The sequence below is a fragment of the Maniola jurtina genome, chromosome 6 (assembly GCF_905333055.1).
Source record: "Maniola jurtina chromosome 6, ilManJurt1.1, whole genome shotgun sequence".
In the NCBI taxonomy this organism is placed as follows: domain Eukaryota; kingdom Metazoa; phylum Arthropoda; class Insecta; order Lepidoptera; family Nymphalidae; genus Maniola; species Maniola jurtina.
In genome coordinates this window covers 1,693,457-1,713,874 of record NC_060034.1, presented here as the reverse complement: position 1 = coordinate 1,713,874, position 20,418 = coordinate 1,693,457, and the positions used below count along the sequence as shown (strand labels likewise).

General features: G+C 37.6%; 3 protein-coding genes across 6 annotated transcripts in view; 2 read left to right on the top strand and 1 right to left on the bottom strand.

Moving 5' to 3' along the window:
- LOC123865914 overlaps nt 1-13,453 on the top strand; it is a 42,893-nt gene extending 29,440 nt beyond the window's left edge. The window contains exons 9-21 of the mRNA XM_045907143.1: nt 108-237; nt 691-825; nt 6,087-6,274; nt 6,944-7,120; nt 7,678-7,852; nt 8,405-8,580; nt 8,977-9,038; nt 9,123-9,212; nt 9,817-9,962; nt 10,573-10,729; nt 11,346-11,562; nt 11,971-12,075; nt 13,173-13,453. Coding sequence (XP_045763099.1) covers nt 108-237; nt 691-825; nt 6,087-6,274; nt 6,944-7,120; nt 7,678-7,852; nt 8,405-8,580; nt 8,977-9,038; nt 9,123-9,212; nt 9,817-9,962; nt 10,573-10,729; nt 11,346-11,562; nt 11,971-12,075; nt 13,173-13,388 — 1,974 coding nt within the window. The 3' untranslated portion in view covers nt 13,389-13,453. The remainder of the gene's footprint in view (nt 1-107; nt 238-690; nt 826-6,086; nt 6,275-6,943; nt 7,121-7,677; nt 7,853-8,404; nt 8,581-8,976; nt 9,039-9,122; nt 9,213-9,816; nt 9,963-10,572; nt 10,730-11,345; nt 11,563-11,970; nt 12,076-13,172) is intronic.
- An 866-nt stretch (nt 13,454-14,319) lies between these two features.
- Nucleotides 14,320-15,998, bottom strand: LOC123865906 (growth arrest and DNA damage-inducible proteins-interacting protein 1-like). The gene is made up of 3 exons (XM_045907128.1): nt 15,609-15,998; nt 14,844-15,079; nt 14,320-14,589 (listed from the first exon to the last, which is right to left on the bottom strand). The coding sequence occupies exons 1-3, from the start codon at nt 15,910-15,912 to the stop codon at nt 14,386-14,388; spliced, it is 744 nt and encodes a 247-aa protein (XP_045763084.1). The 5' UTR covers nt 15,913-15,998; the 3' UTR covers nt 14,320-14,385.
- A 419-nt stretch (nt 15,999-16,417) lies between these two features.
- LOC123865909 (clathrin light chain-like) lies at nt 16,418-19,832 on the top strand. Of its 4 annotated transcripts, XM_045907133.1 has the most exons (6): nt 16,420-16,675; nt 17,174-17,347; nt 17,525-17,636; nt 17,888-17,899; nt 18,617-18,805; nt 19,473-19,832. In XM_045907133.1, exons 1-6 carry the CDS (start codon nt 16,513-16,515, stop codon nt 19,477-19,479), a joined length of 657 nt encoding a protein of 218 aa, XP_045763089.1. In that variant the 5' UTR covers nt 16,420-16,512; the 3' UTR covers nt 19,480-19,832. The 4 variants fall into 4 exon arrangements, with proteins under 4 accessions (XP_045763090.1, XP_045763089.1, XP_045763092.1 ...); XM_045907134.1 differs by lacking the exon at nt 19,473-19,832 and having other exon boundaries at nt 16,418-16,675; nt 18,617-18,809; XM_045907135.1 differs by lacking the exon at nt 17,888-17,899 and having other exon boundaries at nt 16,427-16,675.
- The last annotated feature ends 586 nt before the right edge of the window (nt 19,833-20,418 follow it).

Below are 20,418 nucleotides of genomic sequence, written 5' to 3'. Positions count from 1 at the left end.
AAAATTAAATGCATGCATGAAATAATTCACCTTTTTTGCTGGGCGGCTTCCCTTTAAGGCGCCTTTTATTCAAATAAATAAGTGTGTTTCTTTCTGTTTATTGGCAGATGAAGATGACGGAGATATATGACGTGACAGACGCCGACACGGACGCAGTGCAATCACCCACGGAACGCGATGTCAACAAGCAGCTGGAGTTCGACAACGACTGGTCCGCGGAACTGATGGCTGACGATGGTGAGTGCGTCTCTTTCTGTTTACTAGCAGATGAAGGTGACGGAGATATATGACGTGACAGACGCGGACACGGACGCAGTGCAGTCGCCAGTGGAGCGCGATGTCTACGATGATGACGACGACGCAATAGTCAGTGTGGCTCTTTCTTTTTTATGTGAGAGAAATGAGATAAATGTACAAAATTTCAGAGACAAACACTTGCCACTTTCTACATCGATACAAATTTTCATCGGGTGTTGTACGCTGTATACGACTTGAATATTTTGGAATTAAACTTCTGTACTGTTTTTGCGCGCTGTATTCGACGTAAAATTTCTTCCTTTAGCACTCGGCTACACATACTTCCATCGAAAGTTACTTTCACCAAAAAATGTGTAGAAGCTTCTGTTGGACGTCCCGCGATTACCATTGACAATAACTTGTGCATTGGTAACACTGAATTTTTTTTTACAGATGAATTAGACTTGGAAGCTGAGGAAGACGAACTGGAACGCAATATATTCTCCGATCCCGAAAGCGAATGGACGAGACGACAGTCTTTCTCTAACGACTCTAGCGATGGCGACCAACCAGAGTCGGATAGACAACAGTCATATGTCACCTACGCGGAATAGCTGTCTCTTTTTACCAGCTTTGGAATGAGAGGGACGAATGACAGAACAGAGAGAAATCGCAACGCGCGTGAGAAGACAAAGTGCAAGCCTTGGAATGAGAGGGACGAATGACAGAATAAACAGGGATACAGCAACGCGCGCGAGAAGAAAAAACCCGGCCAAGTGCGAGTTGGACCCGCACACGAAGGGTTCCGTATCCGTAAGATTTTGCATGGCGGCTATTTAGAATTTTTTATTATTTGTTGTTGTTACGGTTAGCCAGGTGAGGATTGGATTGGCAGACTTCACACACCTTTGAGATTATGGATAACTCGTAAGACATACAGGTTTGCTCGCGATGTTAGCGACACTAATATTATAAAGGCGAAAGTTTGTGTGTGTGTTTGTTACTCTTTCACCCAAAAACTACTTTTTGGCTGAAATTTGAAATGGAGATAGGTTGTGGATTAACATACCTATAAGCTACTTTTATTCCGTAAAAATGCACGGTTCCCGCAAAATTATTAAAACATATATCCTTGCGGAAGAAGTCGCGGGCATCATCTAGTGTGTGGATCTATAAAACTATCAAATTCCTTTAAGGTTAGCGCGTTTTTATCTTCTTTATTTATTGGAAATCACAAAACTCAGTTTTCGCCAAAGTGGAGAATTTCAGTAGTATATCATACAAAGTATGTATGACGTTTGTGTGTAAGAGACGAATGTATTAAGTCCCGTTAGATATTACATATTTTTATATCATTCCAATCATCGACGTGTGTAAAAATCGGTCAGACTCGCAAGGGTCCGTACCATCGTGCTAGAAAACAATTTTTATAATTTGTTGTTATAGCGGCAATAGATAGTTATACACATTCTGTGAAAATTTCAACTCTACCTATTACAATTCATGAGATACAGCCCGCTGACAGACAGACGGGCGGACTGACAGCGGAGGCTTAATAATAGGGTCACATTGGTACCCTTAGGGTACAGAAACCTGAAAAAAGAGAATGAGATATTTTAATGAAATTTAGAAAACTATAGAATTGTAGAGAAAATTTTGCAATGGAAAAATATATATATTCAATAAATCCGCCGTCAAATTCTTGCCTCCATTGTATTTAGGGTGGCCAGATAAAAAAATTAAAAAGGATAAAAGATTTAAAAAATGGATGGGAATGTTTGGTGGCAGATGGGGGTTTTTTCGATTAAAGATTTCTGATAGGCTGTGAAAGAAAGAAATGGGGATTATTATCATCTTTGCGGTAGAAAGAGATGGAAATAGTAGTACAACGAAAATTACACGCTCATTTTGTTATCGAATCAGCTCTTTTGAATCGTTGTCCATGATCGCAATAAAAATGACTACGGATAGATTGATATGTTACGCGTAGAGAATGACTTCTCGTGCGCCATTTAACCTTTGTGTCAAATGTCATGTCAAAAGTACAATTTTAGTCCTTATTTTAAAGATGATCGTAAGTTTTACATGACAGTTGACCCATAATGGCGCGCTTTTTTTCAATCGTCAAATAACTTTTATCTAAGGAATTTTGAAGCTTTGACAGTTTAGGAAATCTGTCAAGACGTCAAATTAATTCGCGAGTTAAAGTATCCAGCGATCAAAAAATCAACTCTTAGTGCAGTTTATCTCATGGATTTAATTTATCAAAATAAACGTGTAATTTCTGTTTGCTAAGAATATTTTTTATTTTTGTTTATGTATTATATTGTCTTGGGTACCTGAGGACTGATGGGGATAATGAATATAATAGGCTATTTGACTAATTTTTGGAAATCTTTTGAAATCGCTTTGAATAATTCTTCATTACATAATAAGCACACGTCATTTATATTTTTTGGGAGATCTACTCTATTGAGAATAACAATCAATGATAACGCTAGTAAACAAGTTCACTTAGGTTCACATTGTGTGAAAAACTGTTATTGAACCGAACAGACTGAATTTAAAACGATTTCCAAATATTAGTCAAATAGCGTATTATAGTGTCCGGCAAATAACTTGAACCTTAAGCGGCATAGTGGGCGAAAGTTGGTGAATCCAGGAAGCAAGGCTCGACTTATCAACCAATAGTGTGCGCCCGCGCCGACTGATCAACCAATCGCGTACATCCGACACTCGCTAGCCAATAGCAAGTAGCCGCGCCGAGTGATCAAGCAATCGCGTAAACTTGCCATTCGCGTCAATGTTCAAATTGTTTGCCGGTCACTGTAGATTTTTATACTATTTATATAGTTAGAGATAAAATATTTTTATTGAATTTTTATCATTAAGCCAAGTGTTCACTAGAAATGAAACTTGCACAAGCCAGCTCTGGCAAGTCACTTGAACTCTGTAATCACTAATCATTCTCAGCAAGTCCGTAAGTCTGCAAGTTTTACTTACTAAAACTTGCAGAAATGGACATTACATGACAATGACAGCATACTTCTGCAAGTTTAATTGCTAGTGCACACTTATCTTTAAAGTTTGAAGCCTATATTGATGCTAAAGTAAGACCAAATGACTATTTTACATAATACATATAATAATAGAATTTTTACTATACAGGGCATTAGATGACATGACAACCTTTTTAATTTCATGTAAAGAAAATAAAGTAAAAAAATTAAGTTCTTTTAGATGTAGTTTCACTTCAATGATTTTATTAGCTGTTTAATTTCAATAAAGAACCCAAAAATCTTTGTCATAAGACTCATTTGGAAAAAAAATACCTTTATATTTACTTACTAGCTTATTCCCGCGACCTCGTCCGCGTGGACTACACAAATTTTTACCCCTATTTTACCCCTTAGGCGTTAAATTTTCAAAAACCCCTAGCCGATTTCTACGTCCTAAAGCTATCTGCGTGCTAAATTCAGACCGAACTTTTACCTTTGTCTTGATTATAATATTTTTATCTAAAACCTTGTATAGTAATCATCTAATTCTAGAGTCTAACTATCCTAATAAATAATAATAGTACCTTTTAACAGTGACTGCGATAAAACAAATGTTATTTTTAAACCAGTCCATAGCTCTCTGTACCCTATTTCGTCTAAATGAAAAGCAAAGAACGGGTTTTTTGGGCTGAAGATAATATGCGTAAGATGTTTTAATCGAGAATTAAAGTTTTATATAACTGTAGTATTATTATCAAAAGATAATCATAAGTTTTTATGAAATAAAATTATAACACTAGGAATTTACTACTTTTTTTAAAGATTTTAAAAGATGCCAACTAAATTTTATAATACTCGCATCTTTTTCTTACTAATGTAATAGAAAAGGACAGACAAAATTTCAATTTAGAACTTTCACACCTTGTAACTTTAGGTGCCAATCTTGGTTTTTGAGCCTAACACTAACAATATTTTTAGGTACATTAATTCTTTTGTTTTCATCTAATTATTGTTAACTAAATTAAAACTATTATATAAAAATTAAATTACATATATTCGATCGAAAATCCTGCAAATATACTCTAAAAATGATACTATTTTTATTTGTTTTGTCCTTTTCTAACAAGGTCCATATTAAAACGAAAGGATGCCAATACGCTAAGTATGAGAAGTACCAGTTCTTTGTTTTTATATCACCTTGTAACATAAATATAAGTACAGAACTTGGCTCATTTTCTGTAGTTTTTTTAATTTTAAAATATAAGATATTTTGAAATTATTATTATTGTTACCTTAACTATGTCAACATTACCAAGTTATCTAGCGGTTATTATACTTAGAGTTATTTTATAAGTATTCTATTAATATTTAACTTTACAAATAAAGGTGTTGTTTTAAGAAAAGTTGTATTTTAGTGTGGCAACACATAATAAGGGCGCGTTCCGTGTAGTGTACAAGAATGTAGTAGAGCCATGGTGTGGCAGGAATATTATTTCGAACTTACGTATGTTTGGTTAGTATGGCACGTATGGTTAGCGCTTAGACATAATTGATCAACGTTTAGACACAAAACGCCAAACACCCAAAATGCCAAAATTGCATAATACCATATAATATGTGGAATGCCGAATAATAACGCCAAAGCGCATAGTATATACGAAAAAGGTTCTCTTAATATTTAAACCTTGCTTAAACTGCGAAATTTTGGGTTTGGTATTAAGTGTTGCCACCTTTATAGTTTTGTTGTAAAAAATAAAGTCACAAGTATATTTTGTAATAAACTTTTCTAAAAGAACTTGCTTTTTCTTTATTATACCTCGTATAGGTACCTACGAACTAATCAGATTATTGATAGAACACGTCATATTTTAATGTGATAGGTCCATAAAGCTATTATAAGGTCGGTTGGAGTTGGACACATCTTCGCTCCGCTTCATGGACAGGCACCTTTAGGCGATGAAAAATATAAAGAAACTTGTAAAATTCATAAAATAATTGTTTAGGAAAGTTTAATAGAGGTTGCATTACTTGGGAAAAACATTTTAGACATTTGTCATTGTCAAAGCGATTCCAATTTGAAATAAGAAGTCTGTCAATACATTTTTAGAGCCATCATATATTTTATATTAATTGTTATCGAATGAAATATCTTTAAATTGCGCAATTTATATTAAAATTACGCCGTTCAGAGCGACCGGATGGTTTTTTCGAGGATACATTTTTTACTTTTTTAAGACATGGTCGGCAAAGGTGACAGCAAGAACAGTCGTATATTTACCCAATGTTATTTGAAATGTTGCAAGCTCCAGAATTTGACTCCGATAAACAGCGTAATTCCCTCTGGCAACGGGAAAGTTCTAGATTTTTGCGTGGACAGACTAAAGTACGCGGATTGGCCGCCTATCCTGAACGCACTGAGTTGTGACTTAAGTTTGCATTCTGTTACCATAAAATGTCGTCAACAAGTCAAAACTGGTAAGATTGTGTGATAAAATGCCCCTACAACCATCCTACAGCTAGTTTTCAGTGCCTAACTACCTATTCAACTCAAGAATTTATATACGCACACTTGCATTCAAATCTCCTGAGGATGCTCCGGTTTTGGAGTGAAACATATGTTGAGTGTGTTTCAGATGTGGTGTGGTGGTGCGTCTTGCTTTTCCTGCACGTTTAGTAGTAGGAGGGCGGGTGGACTGCGCGTGGTACCATACAGATTTGCCTGTGGTGGCGGATTATTGCAAACTAATCTTATTGTTCAGTGTCTATAAATGTTCTTTTACATGCCGCTAACTGAACCCGTAGTCTGCCTAGAATCTAGATGTACCTAAGTTAATGTTTTGTACGATATAGTGTTAGAACACATAGACTGCGAGCGTCTCGCGAAAACGGTGAACAAGCGATGTGTCATGCTCACCAACTTCATGCTCAGCAACCTGATGGAAGCGATATCACAGCTGCTCTCCAACACTACGCTGCTCACGTCGCTGCAGCTCGAGGGGTTGCCGTTGAAGATACCCTACCTGAATCCTTTGAGTGAGGTAAAAATGTGTCAAAGATTAGTAGGTAAACCTACTTATTTAATCATCATGACGAAGTCCCACTGACTGCTTCATAAATACCTACCTCTTGTAGAAGGCAAAGGACTTTTGAAGAGTGATGAATTAGTGCGTTACAGTAAAATCTCCATGATCTACCGACCTGTCTTGTTGCTGCTGTAGTAAAACCTAAATTGTGTACCAAAATTCTGGGTCTGGACTGTAACCTGCAATGGACTGAAAGTAATACAGCTACAGTTTGCAGTACAGCAAACCTATCGTAAAATTGCAGTTGACATAAGTGCATTGCAACTGCCGACTGACAGCGCGGTCCACGTGCGCAATAACGACACGCAAACTGCAATCTTGCCGTCTAAATGCAGACTGTTTATCTTGACACCAAATAAATAATTAAAGATCACATTACGGCATGATTGTAGGTTTAGAATGAAAAACATAACTGTTTAAAAATCGTTAACCCAAACCCAATCTAGCTCCCGATTAGGATGGATAAGAAATTTATTCAAAGTCTTTCAAGTTTACTCACCCAAGAATTAGTCGCTTCTGCTAAGCTTCTATGCTTCTCCGTAACAATTTATGAAGTTTTATTGCCTTTGCCAAACAAAATCCCAAATGGACTTTTGGGCACACGCTTAAGTCGCTTTCTTTCAGGTATTGCTAAGAAACAGTTCTCTCCAACACCTTTACTTGCCACGGTGTTTGATCGGCGACGCGGGATGCTTAGCGATTTGCAAAGCGGTCAGATGTCTGCCTAACATCCTCACTATGGACCTAAGCGGCTGTGAACTGACACCACTCGGAGCTGGATACATAGCTGATTTAATTAAGGTGACACTGGTTTAAACTCTTTGGACTATGGCTTAAACCCTTCCCATTCTGAGGGAAGACCCGCCCTTAATACTGGACCGACGGCAGGTTGAGAATATGATGGTGAGGTTTCCACTGGTTTCAAAAGGTGCCCTTATATTGTGCATAGAATACCAAATCCCCAACATTTTCTATTTCGTAAAATAGAGCTCTAAAACTAAATCCATTCTCTTAATTCATGTTACATGTGTCCTAGGTTGGATCATCCTAGGCTTGCAGCTCATTTTTTTTTAAATTTATATCAGCAATCAGATCTGCTGGCAAGCGATGATACAGCCTAAGATAGAGTGCTCTTACCTAGAAGATGCCTATTCACTCTTGACTTGAAGATACCCATTTTTCGCTTGCCTTTTTGTGGTGGGAATAATAAGTTGACGAAAATTCAAGTTACCTTTCGGGTTATTTAAATTCTTGCTCATAACAATTTGATGACTCTTTTCTCGGATCTACTCATGCCAAGACCAATCTATTAGGTACCATAACAACCTCAATAAAAATATTTGATCGGTTCCGTACAGTATCAAAAAATCCATCGCTACAGTGAAAACTGGGTGCACACACTGCGCTACCGGCTGCCGGATTTGGACACGATGGCCGGCTTGAGGAGGATCACGTTGTGTGGGAATCCACAGCTGGGTGACGCGGGGGTTCAAAAACTGCTGGACGTCCTGGCTGATGATTTGTGGATAAAAGGTACAACGAGCATAGGTATATTTGCATGCCAGAAATAGTTGAATAGGTAGATAATTATGTGACCAAAAAATTGCTTTTTGTGGGTAATTAGGCTGTTGTTCTATTTGCAACATCAACCATAATAGAAATCAATAAAAACGAAGATTTTTAAACTTTGCTGAAACTATCTGAAGTTCCAACGAAAGAAACTGAAAGTACAATCATTTGTCTTTTATTTGAAGGAAGAAGAGGACACGCACCCAACTGTTTGAAGTTATGTGCGTTTTAAGGTTTTAAGCAATTAAATGTCACTTGCTTTAACGGTGAAGGAAAACATCACTGTATGCCTGAAAGTGCACCATAATGTTTTGAAAGATGAGGTGGTGTTTTAATCATAAGAACGGTTTGGCCATAGTCCACCATGACTATAGCTATTCTCATTCCGAGAGAACCCCGTCTTAGTAATAAGCTGACGATGCCTTGGTGATGATGATCAAGTATTTGTAGAGTGTTGACTTCTTATTTCTACCTCAAGATCCCCTTAGTTGAATTTGAACGAAACCTTGCCTTTAGCTCTGGACGTCCAAAACTGTGGCCTGACGGAAGACTGCGCATCTGCCGCGCTGCAGGTGATGGTGACAAACACTACTCTGGTAGTCCTGGACATGAGGCATAACTCTGTATCAAACGAGTCTCTCTCTAAAATCCGGTCTGCACTTAGGGAAAACGAGCGGGGCCTCAGCGGACAGGTATTTGTCCTATTTACCATTTTCGGGCCTAGATTTTTAGTACATAGTTGTCTGAGAAATGGCAGCTCAATGACCATAGAAACTGAAACTGAAAGTTTTCTCGTGAGAGTGAAAGTCAAGACCAATGATGTTTTCACATAAGAATTTTCAGACACAACTTAAAATTTTCAGTTGCAGTCAAACAAGCGAATGAATATTTTGCGTTCTCTTATCGATTTCGAGGGTAGATACTAGATTCGGTTAAAAAATTGGAGTCGTCAAGGCGTTTAAAAGTCTTCTTGAATAAAACGAATTTGAGTTAAGATGTTCATTGTTCACTGAATGTCTTGAATAGGATGTAGGTTAGTCATAAATTCATTAGTATAATTCAAAAACTTCTAACGAGATATTTTTCAGTATTCGTGGATCGGAGGGAGTAGCTCCTCGAGTGAAGGAAGGATAAAATCAGTCCCTTCAAAGTGAGTTGGACTTAATACTAAATCTCATTTTAATTTAGGCATTGCAGAAAATTACGGAGAATTGAGAAAGGTTAATGATTACAGGAACGGAATGATCAAAGAGCGAGGCGCACCTAATGTTAGAACTGTACCTAATAAATACAACACCAAGGCCAATATAGTTAAGAAGGAGAAGTAAGTGCCTTTCAATATTACTTTAGGTTATATACTTAGAGGACCTAAATTCGGTCTGAACACTAGGTAAACAAAAAAAAAATTGGTTGTCTGTAAAGTCGGTTTACTGACGATAGTTGAACGTGACAACAAAGGCCGATTGTGCTTCTTTGTCGCTCGTTCCGCGCTCTCGCTTGCACTTCAAGCCTTACATGGAACGCCTCAGAGCGAGGTAACGCCGCATGAGTCATGTTTTTTCGTGCGTGCAGCCGGCTCTATCGAATTATAAGACGTTGTCACGTCAAAATGCAAAGAGGCCTGGTTGGACCTTTGTTAGAGTTTTTGTCTCAGGCATTAGGCCTGAACACCCTAATTTATTTCTTCTGAAGATCTGAAAATATCGAATCGATAATAATATGAATATATTGTTTCGCAGAAGGATACTAATTACTAAATGAATGCAAAAGAGTCTTTCTGCTACTTTTAGACGCCTCAAATGATGTAGTATTTCGTTCACCGAGATGAAATTCCTAGACGGATATACGATACTTTTTCCTATTTAATAATAATCGACGACGAAGTCATCAGCTTGTTGCCTACAAATAAATGACGTGGTTGTCCTCAGGGAATACGCGGAAGCGCTGGAAGAGCAGCTGCAGGACGAGACGTCACACCGGAGGCAGCTCGAGCAGCTCAACGAGCAGCTCGTGCAGCAGCTGCGCGCGCTCAAGCACCAGCAGCTGCAGCTGTGGCGGAATTCGCCCTCTTCCAGTAATTATTCACATTGTAACCCTTCTTCTGTATAAGACGTTCCTGTATAAGACATCACGCCGGATGGCAGTACCACAAAACAATAAAGGTGCCCACGCACTTGAACTGCATTCTCTCCAGCCGCGACGCGCGTACGTCACTGCCGCGCGGCGCGGCTGGAGAATATCGTGCGGGGCGCTGACGCGACGCGCAGTTCCGCTGCAGTGCAGTTCGAGTGCGTGGGCACCTTAAGAAACCCTTATGTGGTGGACATCCAAAATGTGTGGAATGCCCTTCCGGCGTTCATCTTTCCTATAACCCCCCGTCCACACACTGCCCGTGTGGCATGGGAAAGACGCGAGGAACGGAGGCAGGGACGTAGTGTGGCCGCGTTACTCGCATGTTCCTCGTTTACGCCCATCGCTCTCTATTTTGTCGGTAAGTATGCAATAGCGCGCACGCTGCCACAGTTTCGACGTCCATCGCGTTGCAAAGGCAACTAACTTAGTGCGGCGACGTCGCGATTAATTGCGCGAGTAGAGCCGTGTGTGGACGGGGGGGGGGGGGGGGGGGTAACCTAAATACCTATCTAACTAACTGTCAAACGAAGTAAAAGAAATATGGTTTCCAGGTTCAGAACAGTCGTTCCAGGCCAGCTCGCGGTCGGGTGGCCTGTCCACCAGCTCCGGCTCCACAAGCTCTGTGCCCATCGACCAGAACACGCTGTCCTACATCCAGCAGGCTTTCAAAGACATCTACGCATTCATTAAGAACAACCAGTGCCAAGGGTGAGACGACGTTTCATAATAACTTCTTCATCCTACCATCTCTTTATCACGGAAATTGTGACTGTTACAATTGCAATTGTTGTGATTGCCTGAATTTATATATTCTTGCTGCATATCTGCAAATGGCTAAATATTGCGAAAGCAATCATTATTAGGTCTAGGTCTTCCGCAGTGTAGTTTAGCAGCTACAGAGTGACAATTGCAAGGGCCTGTGATTGACTGATATTCTTTCTCATTTCACTTTCTCATTGACCTAGTAACATAGTCTGCTTCGAATTTTAAGGGCTTCCGAGACCTCAACCGCTTGATGGTAGCAAGCACATAGATTTTTAGTTGAGCCAAGCATGTTGACCGTTTACAATGTTTGCTTGACGCTTATGACTAAAGTTTCTAAGTCATCCAATGACCATTTTTTGTCAGTAGCATTGACCAAAATTGATGACTGATGAAAACGATATCTAACAAATTACTTTCTTTCTCTATCCGATGCTTCCACCAAAAAAACACCAAAAATATCTGCCAACAATAGTAAAAGTATCATTAGTCTTAAAAGTCTAGTATTTTTATGATATTATCAAAAACGTTTCAGTAATTTCTAATCGTTTAAAATTTATAGCCAATGTCTCCTCGAAGAATCGAAAGGGCCGGAGACAGCAGAACAGGAGTCAATAGAACTGATAGAACAAGTAGAGACTAGTGATTTACGAGTAAAGATCGTGCCTAAGAAAGCCCAGAGCACCCATTTGAAACTAACAGACAATGTGAAGATGAAGAAGATGACCAAGTCTGCACATTTACTCGGCGATATGCAGTACCATGGGAAGGATGAAATGGTATTATATATTTCTTACTAGCTGATGCCCGCGACTTCATCCGCGTGGATTTACGTTTTTCAAAATCCCACGAGAACTCTTTAATTTTCCGGGATAAAAAGTAGCCTATGTGTTAATCCAGGGTATAATCTATCTCCATTCTGAATTTCTGCCAAATTCGTCTAGTGGTTTTTGCGTGATTGAGTAACAAACATCCAAACATCCACACTTTCACATTTATAATATTAGTAAGATTAGGATTAGTCTTAGACATATTTTCAGAAATTCTCTCAATTTAATTACCGCTATAGCGTTACTTCAAATATGGTCAAAATTTATTCTGTCCTATTTAAAAAGTTCAGTGAATAACTAAAATAGTTTTTTTATATTTACATATTCATTTTAAGCGTTTGAAAACTTTACTTCCAGAAGCCTGGAATGATCGAGAGGCAAATGGGAGACTCAATGAATGTTCACGGTGACGACCAGTTTAATTTAAAAGAAATGATTGCAGCACAAAAAGATACAAAAAGGGTAAGTTAATAAAATCATTAAGATTGTAAATTCGGATATAAATTGTGGTCCATTGTCGTATGAAATAAGTGACGTATATCCGATTTGAAATTAGCTTCAAAATATTATGGCTTCAGGTGAAGTATGCGCCAGTAATAAAACTTGTTGAATTGAGCTCTGATGGCAAGTCAAGGCTACTGTATAAACACTGACAGCAAGTCAATTCCAGCAAGTTAAGTTTTCGCAACGTGCAGAACGTACGGAACCCTAAAAAGGAATATTTATTATATTCCTTTTTAGGGTTCCGTACCTCAAAATAAAAATAAAGGAATTCTTAAAGGATCTTTTCGTCGTCTGTCTGTCGTGTCTGTCAAGAAAATCTATAGGGTACCTACTTCCCGTTGACCTAGAATCAAGAAATTTGGTAGGAAGGTAGGTCTTATAGTACAAGTAAAGGAATAAATCCGAAAACAGTGATTTTGTAGTTACATCACAAAAAAAAATTAACAAGTGTTCATGAAAAAATTAATTTACTAAATCACATATTATACTCGTAGATGGCGCTGTTGTCATTAAGTTGCAGTGTTGCACATACAAATGTTAAAATATCTTTTACGATGGTACGGAACCCTTCGTATGCGAGTTCGAATCGCACTTGACCGGTGTTTTTACTAGTTTTTTTGACGTGACGTCTTATAATTCGATAGAGCCGGCTGCACGCACGAAAAAACATGACTCATGCGGCGTTACCTCGCTCTGAGGCGTTCCATGTAAGGATTGAAGTGCAAGCGAGAGCGCGGAACGAGCGACAAAGAAGCACAATCGGCCTTTGTTGTCACGTTCAACTATCGTCAGTAAACCGACTTTACAGACAACCAATTTTTTTTTCGTTTCCAATAAGCCCATCTGCGATCGGCCCTCCGGCCATAATCAGATTTGCGGAGTTGTGAAAATTTGTTCGTTAGTTTAGGGGGCATTCTAATAAATGTCCTCCCCTTTCGTGCTGTAAATTATGGAGCATCATCTCTCACTCAATTCCAATATGTGCCATCTTTTAGTGTTGGGGTTTACAAGCAATTTTCACTACTTTGAAAAATTAATTTGCAATATTTTTTCAGAATATACCAGAAAGTCCCTGCAGTAGCGTGGTAAGCGATTCATCCGACACTCTCGTGTACTCGCCAAAGTCGACTTGCCGCGAGAGTGTATACCAGTCCCCGTGCCTCGAGACGGTATATAGGTCGCCTCGCCGCGAGAGTGTGGTGTATCCTCAAAGAAGTATCAACCTCAACCCGCGAGACGCAATGTATTCATCCTCGGACGAAGACTCGTGATCGAAGATCTTTTGTAACGTCTTTATTTGTTATTTTTGTGTCAAGATTAAAATTGGTTTTTTATATTGATTTGTTTTCTAATTTCATTTTAAAGTATGGTTCCTTGGATCTCAGATCCAGATCCAGAGTACTTCCCTCGGATCTTCTGATCCCAGGGAAGTACTCTGGAGTTTTCTTTAAAACTAAAGTAGGTATGTTATGTCTTTTACTTTTACTTTTTAGCTTAGTCACATTCTCATAATATTTTCTGCTTGAAACATCCACTTTTTACTTAGGTAATGTTTTTTTTTTCTTTCTCGTCTGGCTTTACAAAGATTAGCCAATGTCAAGTTTGTAGTTATTTGTAACAAGTTAGTTAAACTATACAAGTATGGACCCCATCTGTACCGGCGCTCGCCGACATACGCACGGCACCCCCTTAGAGCGCTTTCCAGTCAGTTTTAACAAAAAAAAACACTCCAAAAAGGCAGAGCACGCCCGTCAGCTAACACCAACACAGACGAAGTCTAGGTAATGTTTTCATTTGAAAACTTTGTACGTTTAAAAATAACAATTTTTATTTTCAACCGACTTCCAACAGGGAGAAGGTTTAAAATTTATTGGATCATTTTACACACTGCCTTCTTGCCATAGAAATTGATAACTAAGCGTAAAAACCCCAAGTTACGAATACTTGCCGCACAATCTTGAATCACGCTGAAGCCCTTTAAAATCCTGTTGCATGACAGGCTGTTAAAGTCACATTACGGTTATCGTTAAACTTTGATCGTCAATTAAAGCAAAACAAAACAGGGTCTGTTAACTTTAGAATATGTTGGTATGAATACTGACTTGTGCCACCAACTTTGATTAAAGTTAAACATAATTTTAACTGCCTGTCTTGCATCTGGACTTTAGGTACAGATTGTCAGAAATCACCAACTCAGAACACAGTTAACAATTTTATTACTACCATAAATCGTAATTAAGCCTATAAACAATAAAAATACAGTATAACTTAGCTCTTTTCACTGATCTCGCTGCTCTTCTGCTGCAGCTTAGCGATCATCATCTTCTCTTTGGCCTCCATTCGCGCCTGTTTCTCTAACTTTTTCTGCTCTTTCTCCCTCTTGGCCAGCATTTCTTGGAATCGCTCATCTCTAGGGTCGAGTGTGAAGCCGAAATGTCTTCTTACTTCCTCTACCAGACGCTCTTTCTTTTGCTGTAACACATAGTGAAGTTATCATATATATTTACATAGCTATTTTCGAAAATGAGCAAGTGCAATGTTACCATTTTCGTACCAACTCAAACCAACTTGAGGGATAGACAGACCAACAGGTAGACAGACAGCGGATGCTTAGTAATAGAGCTCCATTGCCACAGAGCCCTATTAAGACAGAATGTCTCTACTCTACAACACACAGTAAGTGAGTGTTGAGCCTAAAGAATCAACTTTAATAAATATATTCATACCTTAGCTGCCTGCACTTCAGCAGCCTTCTTAGCAACCTTATCATTCAGCTCCTTCTTCCACTGCTCCAGCTTAGCAACCTTAGTAGCTACTTCTAAGTCCCTCTGTTCTATTCTTAACTGCTCTTGTTTTCTCTTCTCCGCTGCTGCATCCATCACTTGCCGGATTGTGTAGGGGAATGCTACAGTTTCATATTCTTTCCTCTCTTCTATTTCTTTCTTTGTTGGCCAGCACAGACCTGTAGAGGTATAAACTTGTTATCTCAATCAATCTACTGCTGTACCTAGATGTTGTCTAGGGATTTTCACAATCAACTTACAAAGGTAAATAAACAACTGTTAAGTTATTAATACTAAAATGAATTTGTTTGAAATGCAATTCAAAAGAACACAGATTTCCTTTGATGCCTTGCATTTGCTTGGTTAAAATTCAATATATATATATCATCTATTTTACTGGCTCTGTTTCACCCTATAAGTAGAATTTTTATTTATATTTTAGTTACTAGTATTAGACTGATGGAGTTCCTAGTGGCATAGCTATTGATCGTGCTGGGTCATTTTGCTGTGTAGACCTGTTCAATGGATGGGTGACTGATGAGAAATAAGAATTAAAATCACATCTCTTATATGAGTTGTATGCAGAAAGATCTGTAAGCCCACCATGTTAAGGCTGCAGTGCAAGTAAACCCCTGCTAATGTGACTAATGGAAAGGCCTCATCAACGAGTAATATGACGCAGAGATACATCTAATAGTGATTTCTTACTTGGATTGACTCCACTGGCAATTCCATACTTCCCGTACATTTTCCTATTATACTTGACAGTCAAATGGGCTAAACAATGAGGCTCTTCATAGGGACGTCTGTCGTTAACCAGGTTGTAATGAGCTGCTGATAATCTCGACTTGTTTCTCTTCTTTTTGATCTCCGCCTCCCTAGCTTGGAGATCTTCCGTATCATCGATAAGTACTTGTTCATTCTGCTCGATCTCTGACACTGTTGTTGAAAAACGGTGAAATCTGTTAATCAAGCTGGACCGTACTAATTTAGTTCTCATGCATATATTCATTTTTATTTAAAAAAAAAACTACAATTCAGAATTCTGTTTTTATAGTGATCTTTTATGTAGGTTATTTTAATATTTTGACGTGATTTTGACTTTTGACTTTTTTTTTATTAATTTATTTTAACAGTCCTTTAAGGCCTACTTTTGACTTTTGTTTGACAAAACCTCAGAGATATGATAACTGATAACATTATCTTTGGAAAAACTGTTGTGACCATAAACAATGGAACGGATAAAGACACGTTTACACTAAATCTGATTGACATTAACTACGAGGAAAAAGTACAAAAAGCAATAAAATGATGATCAACCTTCAATAGACTGAAAACTTCAAAAAGGACTCATTGTGGAGGTTATTTTTATTTATCCTATCTCTTATGGCATAGAATTATTATTTACTACATAAAAGGCTACATCCATGCATATGGCAATGAACTTAGGGATGTGTCATTTGGTGTCATTTTTCGAATGACTTTTCGGACTTGACTTTTTTTCTCCATTATTTGCATTCTCCGGATTCGTGGTCTGTGATTATTTGTCTATTCTGTATTCGACTGCGATTAAAATTAAACCAAAGCAAACTTTTATCCTAAAATAATCATCATGGACGATTTCGGCGACAGTTTCGTTCAGCCCGAGGTGGACCCTGCAGCGGACTTTCTAGCCCGCGAACAGAACCAACTCGCTGGTCTCGAGGATGACTTGGAAACCAGTGCTCCGCCCCCCGTAGCCACTCTGTCGTCTAATGGGTTCGATGATTTCGTTGGTAATTCTTAATATCTTTATTTAATTACTTTGTATTCAAAATTGCTTAACGTAATCAATAATTTCTCAGAAAAATCACTTTCCTATTTACCTACTTCCTGACTTATCTCCTCTATGCTTATGGTACCTAAGTATTAAGTTTAACTTGTGTTAACTTAGTAGTTCATACTCTTATTACCTACTATATTAGACAAAAATAAAAACTTCAATGTTGCAAAGACCTACAGGAGACTTGATTTGATTGTGTAGCTAAAATTAAAATAATTTTTATTGTAATATACATACATACCTAATTTGTTTAGTCTAAAAAAATATCTATCTGAAAAAATATAGGATTTTAATGAACCAAGCCATGAAGTTTCTTGCCAGCTCATTTCAGAAGAATCTTCATTCTGAACTAGTGGCAGAGTCACAAACGTAGCATAAGAGACACTAGCTGTTGTCTAAATGAAATAATAAAATTCAAGTTGTGCACTAATACAAATGGTATTTTGTGCAGAAGTACCAAGTGCAGCTTCATTTGAAGCCAATGGCCTAATGGATGAGGAGCTGAGCTCCGCGCCAGCGCCCGCCCCCGCCCCGGCCGTGACTCCAGTGTTCCGGCAGGAGCGGGAGGAGCCCGAAAAGATTAAGTTGTGGCGAGAAGAGCAGAAGAAGAGATTGGAAGAGAAAGGTAATTAATAGATTTACATTTTGTATCAATTAATTCTATTACAAATCTATGTAAGAAAAATAGGTAGATAATATAAAACATGTTTAAAACAGGTATTTATTTGAAACAATGTTAACCCTACATATAAAACTGTGCCGCCGAGTTTTTGCTTATTTAAGTACCATTTTTTTCTCTAAGATGAGGAGGAAGAAAGAAAGAAGCAGGAAATGTTAAAAGTGGCCAAGAAAGAGCTAGAAGATTGGTACAAAACTCATGAGGAGCAAATTGCCAAGACCAAGGCGGCTAACAGGTAACAGTTTATGTATAACCTACCTAGTGCAGATATGCTTTGCAATATAAACTCCAGAATATAAAGAATATATTTTTCCCCAATACCTTGTATGCTTAAAAAATATTCCCTTGAAGTATAAATCTAGTAGTTTTGTAGTTGTAGAAATTGTAGTAGTGTACATGAATAGAATGTCTTAGATACTTAAAAATATTATATGTGCATGTAAATATTGCCCAACTAATTCCGTGTTTTCTTTTCAATGCTGGCAGGGAGTCTGCTAAGTGAGTATATTGATACACATAAAAAGTTACACCAATTTTGGCAAAGGTACTACTAACTTGTAAATATTTCATGGTTTGGCATTGTGTAGCTGTTTAATAGGTCATGCCCATTTCGTTTGAATGTTTCCTTAACCGGGAATTTAATATTCATTTTGTCAATATAGGCATTTCTAAAACTTAATCCACTTCAGTAAGCTCTTTTAAGTGTGAACATTTTGGATGTACATATTATCAACATTGTGTGATACCATCTCCATACTACCTATATTTGTCTTGATTTAGGTTGTTAAAAATTCTGTGGGAACTTAGATTTTTGGGGATAAAAATTAGCCTGTCTATCTTAGACATGAAACTTGGACCTAGGAACTTAGCTGTGGTCTTAGAGATGCCAGCTATCTCTGAAGCCAAACTTCGAAATCTATTGTGAATATGGGCCATGAAAAGGTAAGGGATGGACAGACACACATTTTTAATATATAAAAAGAAAAGTTCTGATGCACGACTGACTGACACATAGACGCCCAGCCCAAACCCTTGGACCTAGAAAGCTGAAATTTTGCAAAAGTTGCCTTTATAATGTAGGCTGGATTGAAATTTAAATGGAGCAAAGCTACAGGTGTTTGCTGGCTTATAATATTAGTATGGATTTCTATCTCAATATACTAACACATTTTTTTGATATGCGTGTAGTTATATCATAATGTGCACATTTAACAGAAATGCCGAGAAAGCCCTAGCACGGGGCTCCGAGAGCGGCCCAGAAGAGGGCAACGAGTGGGCTCGCGTGTCGGAGCTATGCGACTTCGGGCCACGCCGTGGCAGGGACGTGGCGCGCCTGCGCTCCATCGTGCTGCAACTCAAGCAGGCCGGCGTGCGGCCCAACTACCCGCCTAGATCCACCAAAGTGTAAGCATCCTTGTAAAGTGTGCGCAAAACAAGTAGTCCCATTATACGACTGTGCATTGTATAAAAGTCGTAGTTAAAAAACATGACTGCCCTGTCAAAAAATCATAGATAGGGTAGAATGATGTAAGGATTCTAACTGTACCCTTAACATCCAAGTTGGAAGAAGTTATGGTGGAATATAGAAACTCACCTATACATACACCATGAAAACATTACACTCCTTTTTATGGACAGTTGAGTATAGACCATCGATGTATATAGACATCAGCCTGGTATTGTATTTAATTTTCAGTTTAAGACCTGCACAATCTGCTATATTGCAACTTCAAATTGGACTACTTGTTTTGCATGCACTACAACAGCACATTACACTTAAGTTTTTTTTTGTGCAAGAGAGCTTTTCATGTTCAAAAGAATTTTTTTTTTTTCAAAGCCAAATATGCCAGGGCCATTTTTGTGGCAGTGATAGATTTCTATAAGTAAATTCAGAAAGGTATTTTCCTGATATGATTTTATTTGATTGAAAGATATTAATACTGTTGATACATTTATTTAATAAAAAAATTAAAATATTGCTTTCATAATAGTTTCCTGTTTTATTAAATTTAAATGTAAAAAAAAAACAAATTATTATTATCTAATAAAATGTGTATTTCCTTGTTCACAGGGCTTGAATGGATAAAGTATATTGTATGCTAAGGAAAGAATTATTGTTATTAGCCTGGATATAACTAAGATCAGTCTCAGTGTTATTGAATCACATTATTATTATAAATAAATTAATATTATAGTATTATTAGAAATTGTTATTATTAACTATTGGAGCAAAATGATAACAGCATTCTTGTAAAAGTTCTTCCTGCACAGACCTACTCAAGATTTTGTATGGAAATCATTATTGTCAAATTACTTCCATACAAAATACAAAATGGAAGTGAACATTTTTGTTTGTTAATAATAAATAATAGTCGCTAGTGTGACACTAGCCTTAATATTATAACAGCTTTCATGTAACAACTGTTAATTATTTTTTGTTTAACACAGTTCATCAATATCTTTAATATTGAGGTTTACATATTGTTTATTTGAAATAGTATTAAAATAAATATCATTCCAAAATCACTAAAATGCATTTTTATTGAAACAATTGATTGAGTAAGGCTAGGTCCCAGAACCTACTACCTAAGTAGGTTTTGCATTTGTCTGTCTGTGGATTAATTAAGGTTTTGATGCCCTTGAAGGGTCTAGACAACCAACAAAGTGATCCTGTAAGGGTTCCTTTTTTTTCAGAGATACAGAACACTAAAAACCGGGCAAGTGCGAGTCAGACTCGCGCACCGAGGGTTCCTTACTCCTGTGTTTTTTCTGAGATGTTGCACGATAAATCTAAAACTATTATGCATAAAAATAAATAAAAATCTGTTTTAGAATGTAAAGTTAAAGCCCTTTCATATAATGATACCCCACTTGGTATAATTATCTTACTTTGAAAATTAAAACACATTTTAATATGTTTTTTGTGATGTAACTACAAATTCAGTTTTTGGATTTTTTCCTTTACTTGTGCTGTAGACTTTCCTACCTGCCAAATTTAATGATTGTAGGTCACTGGG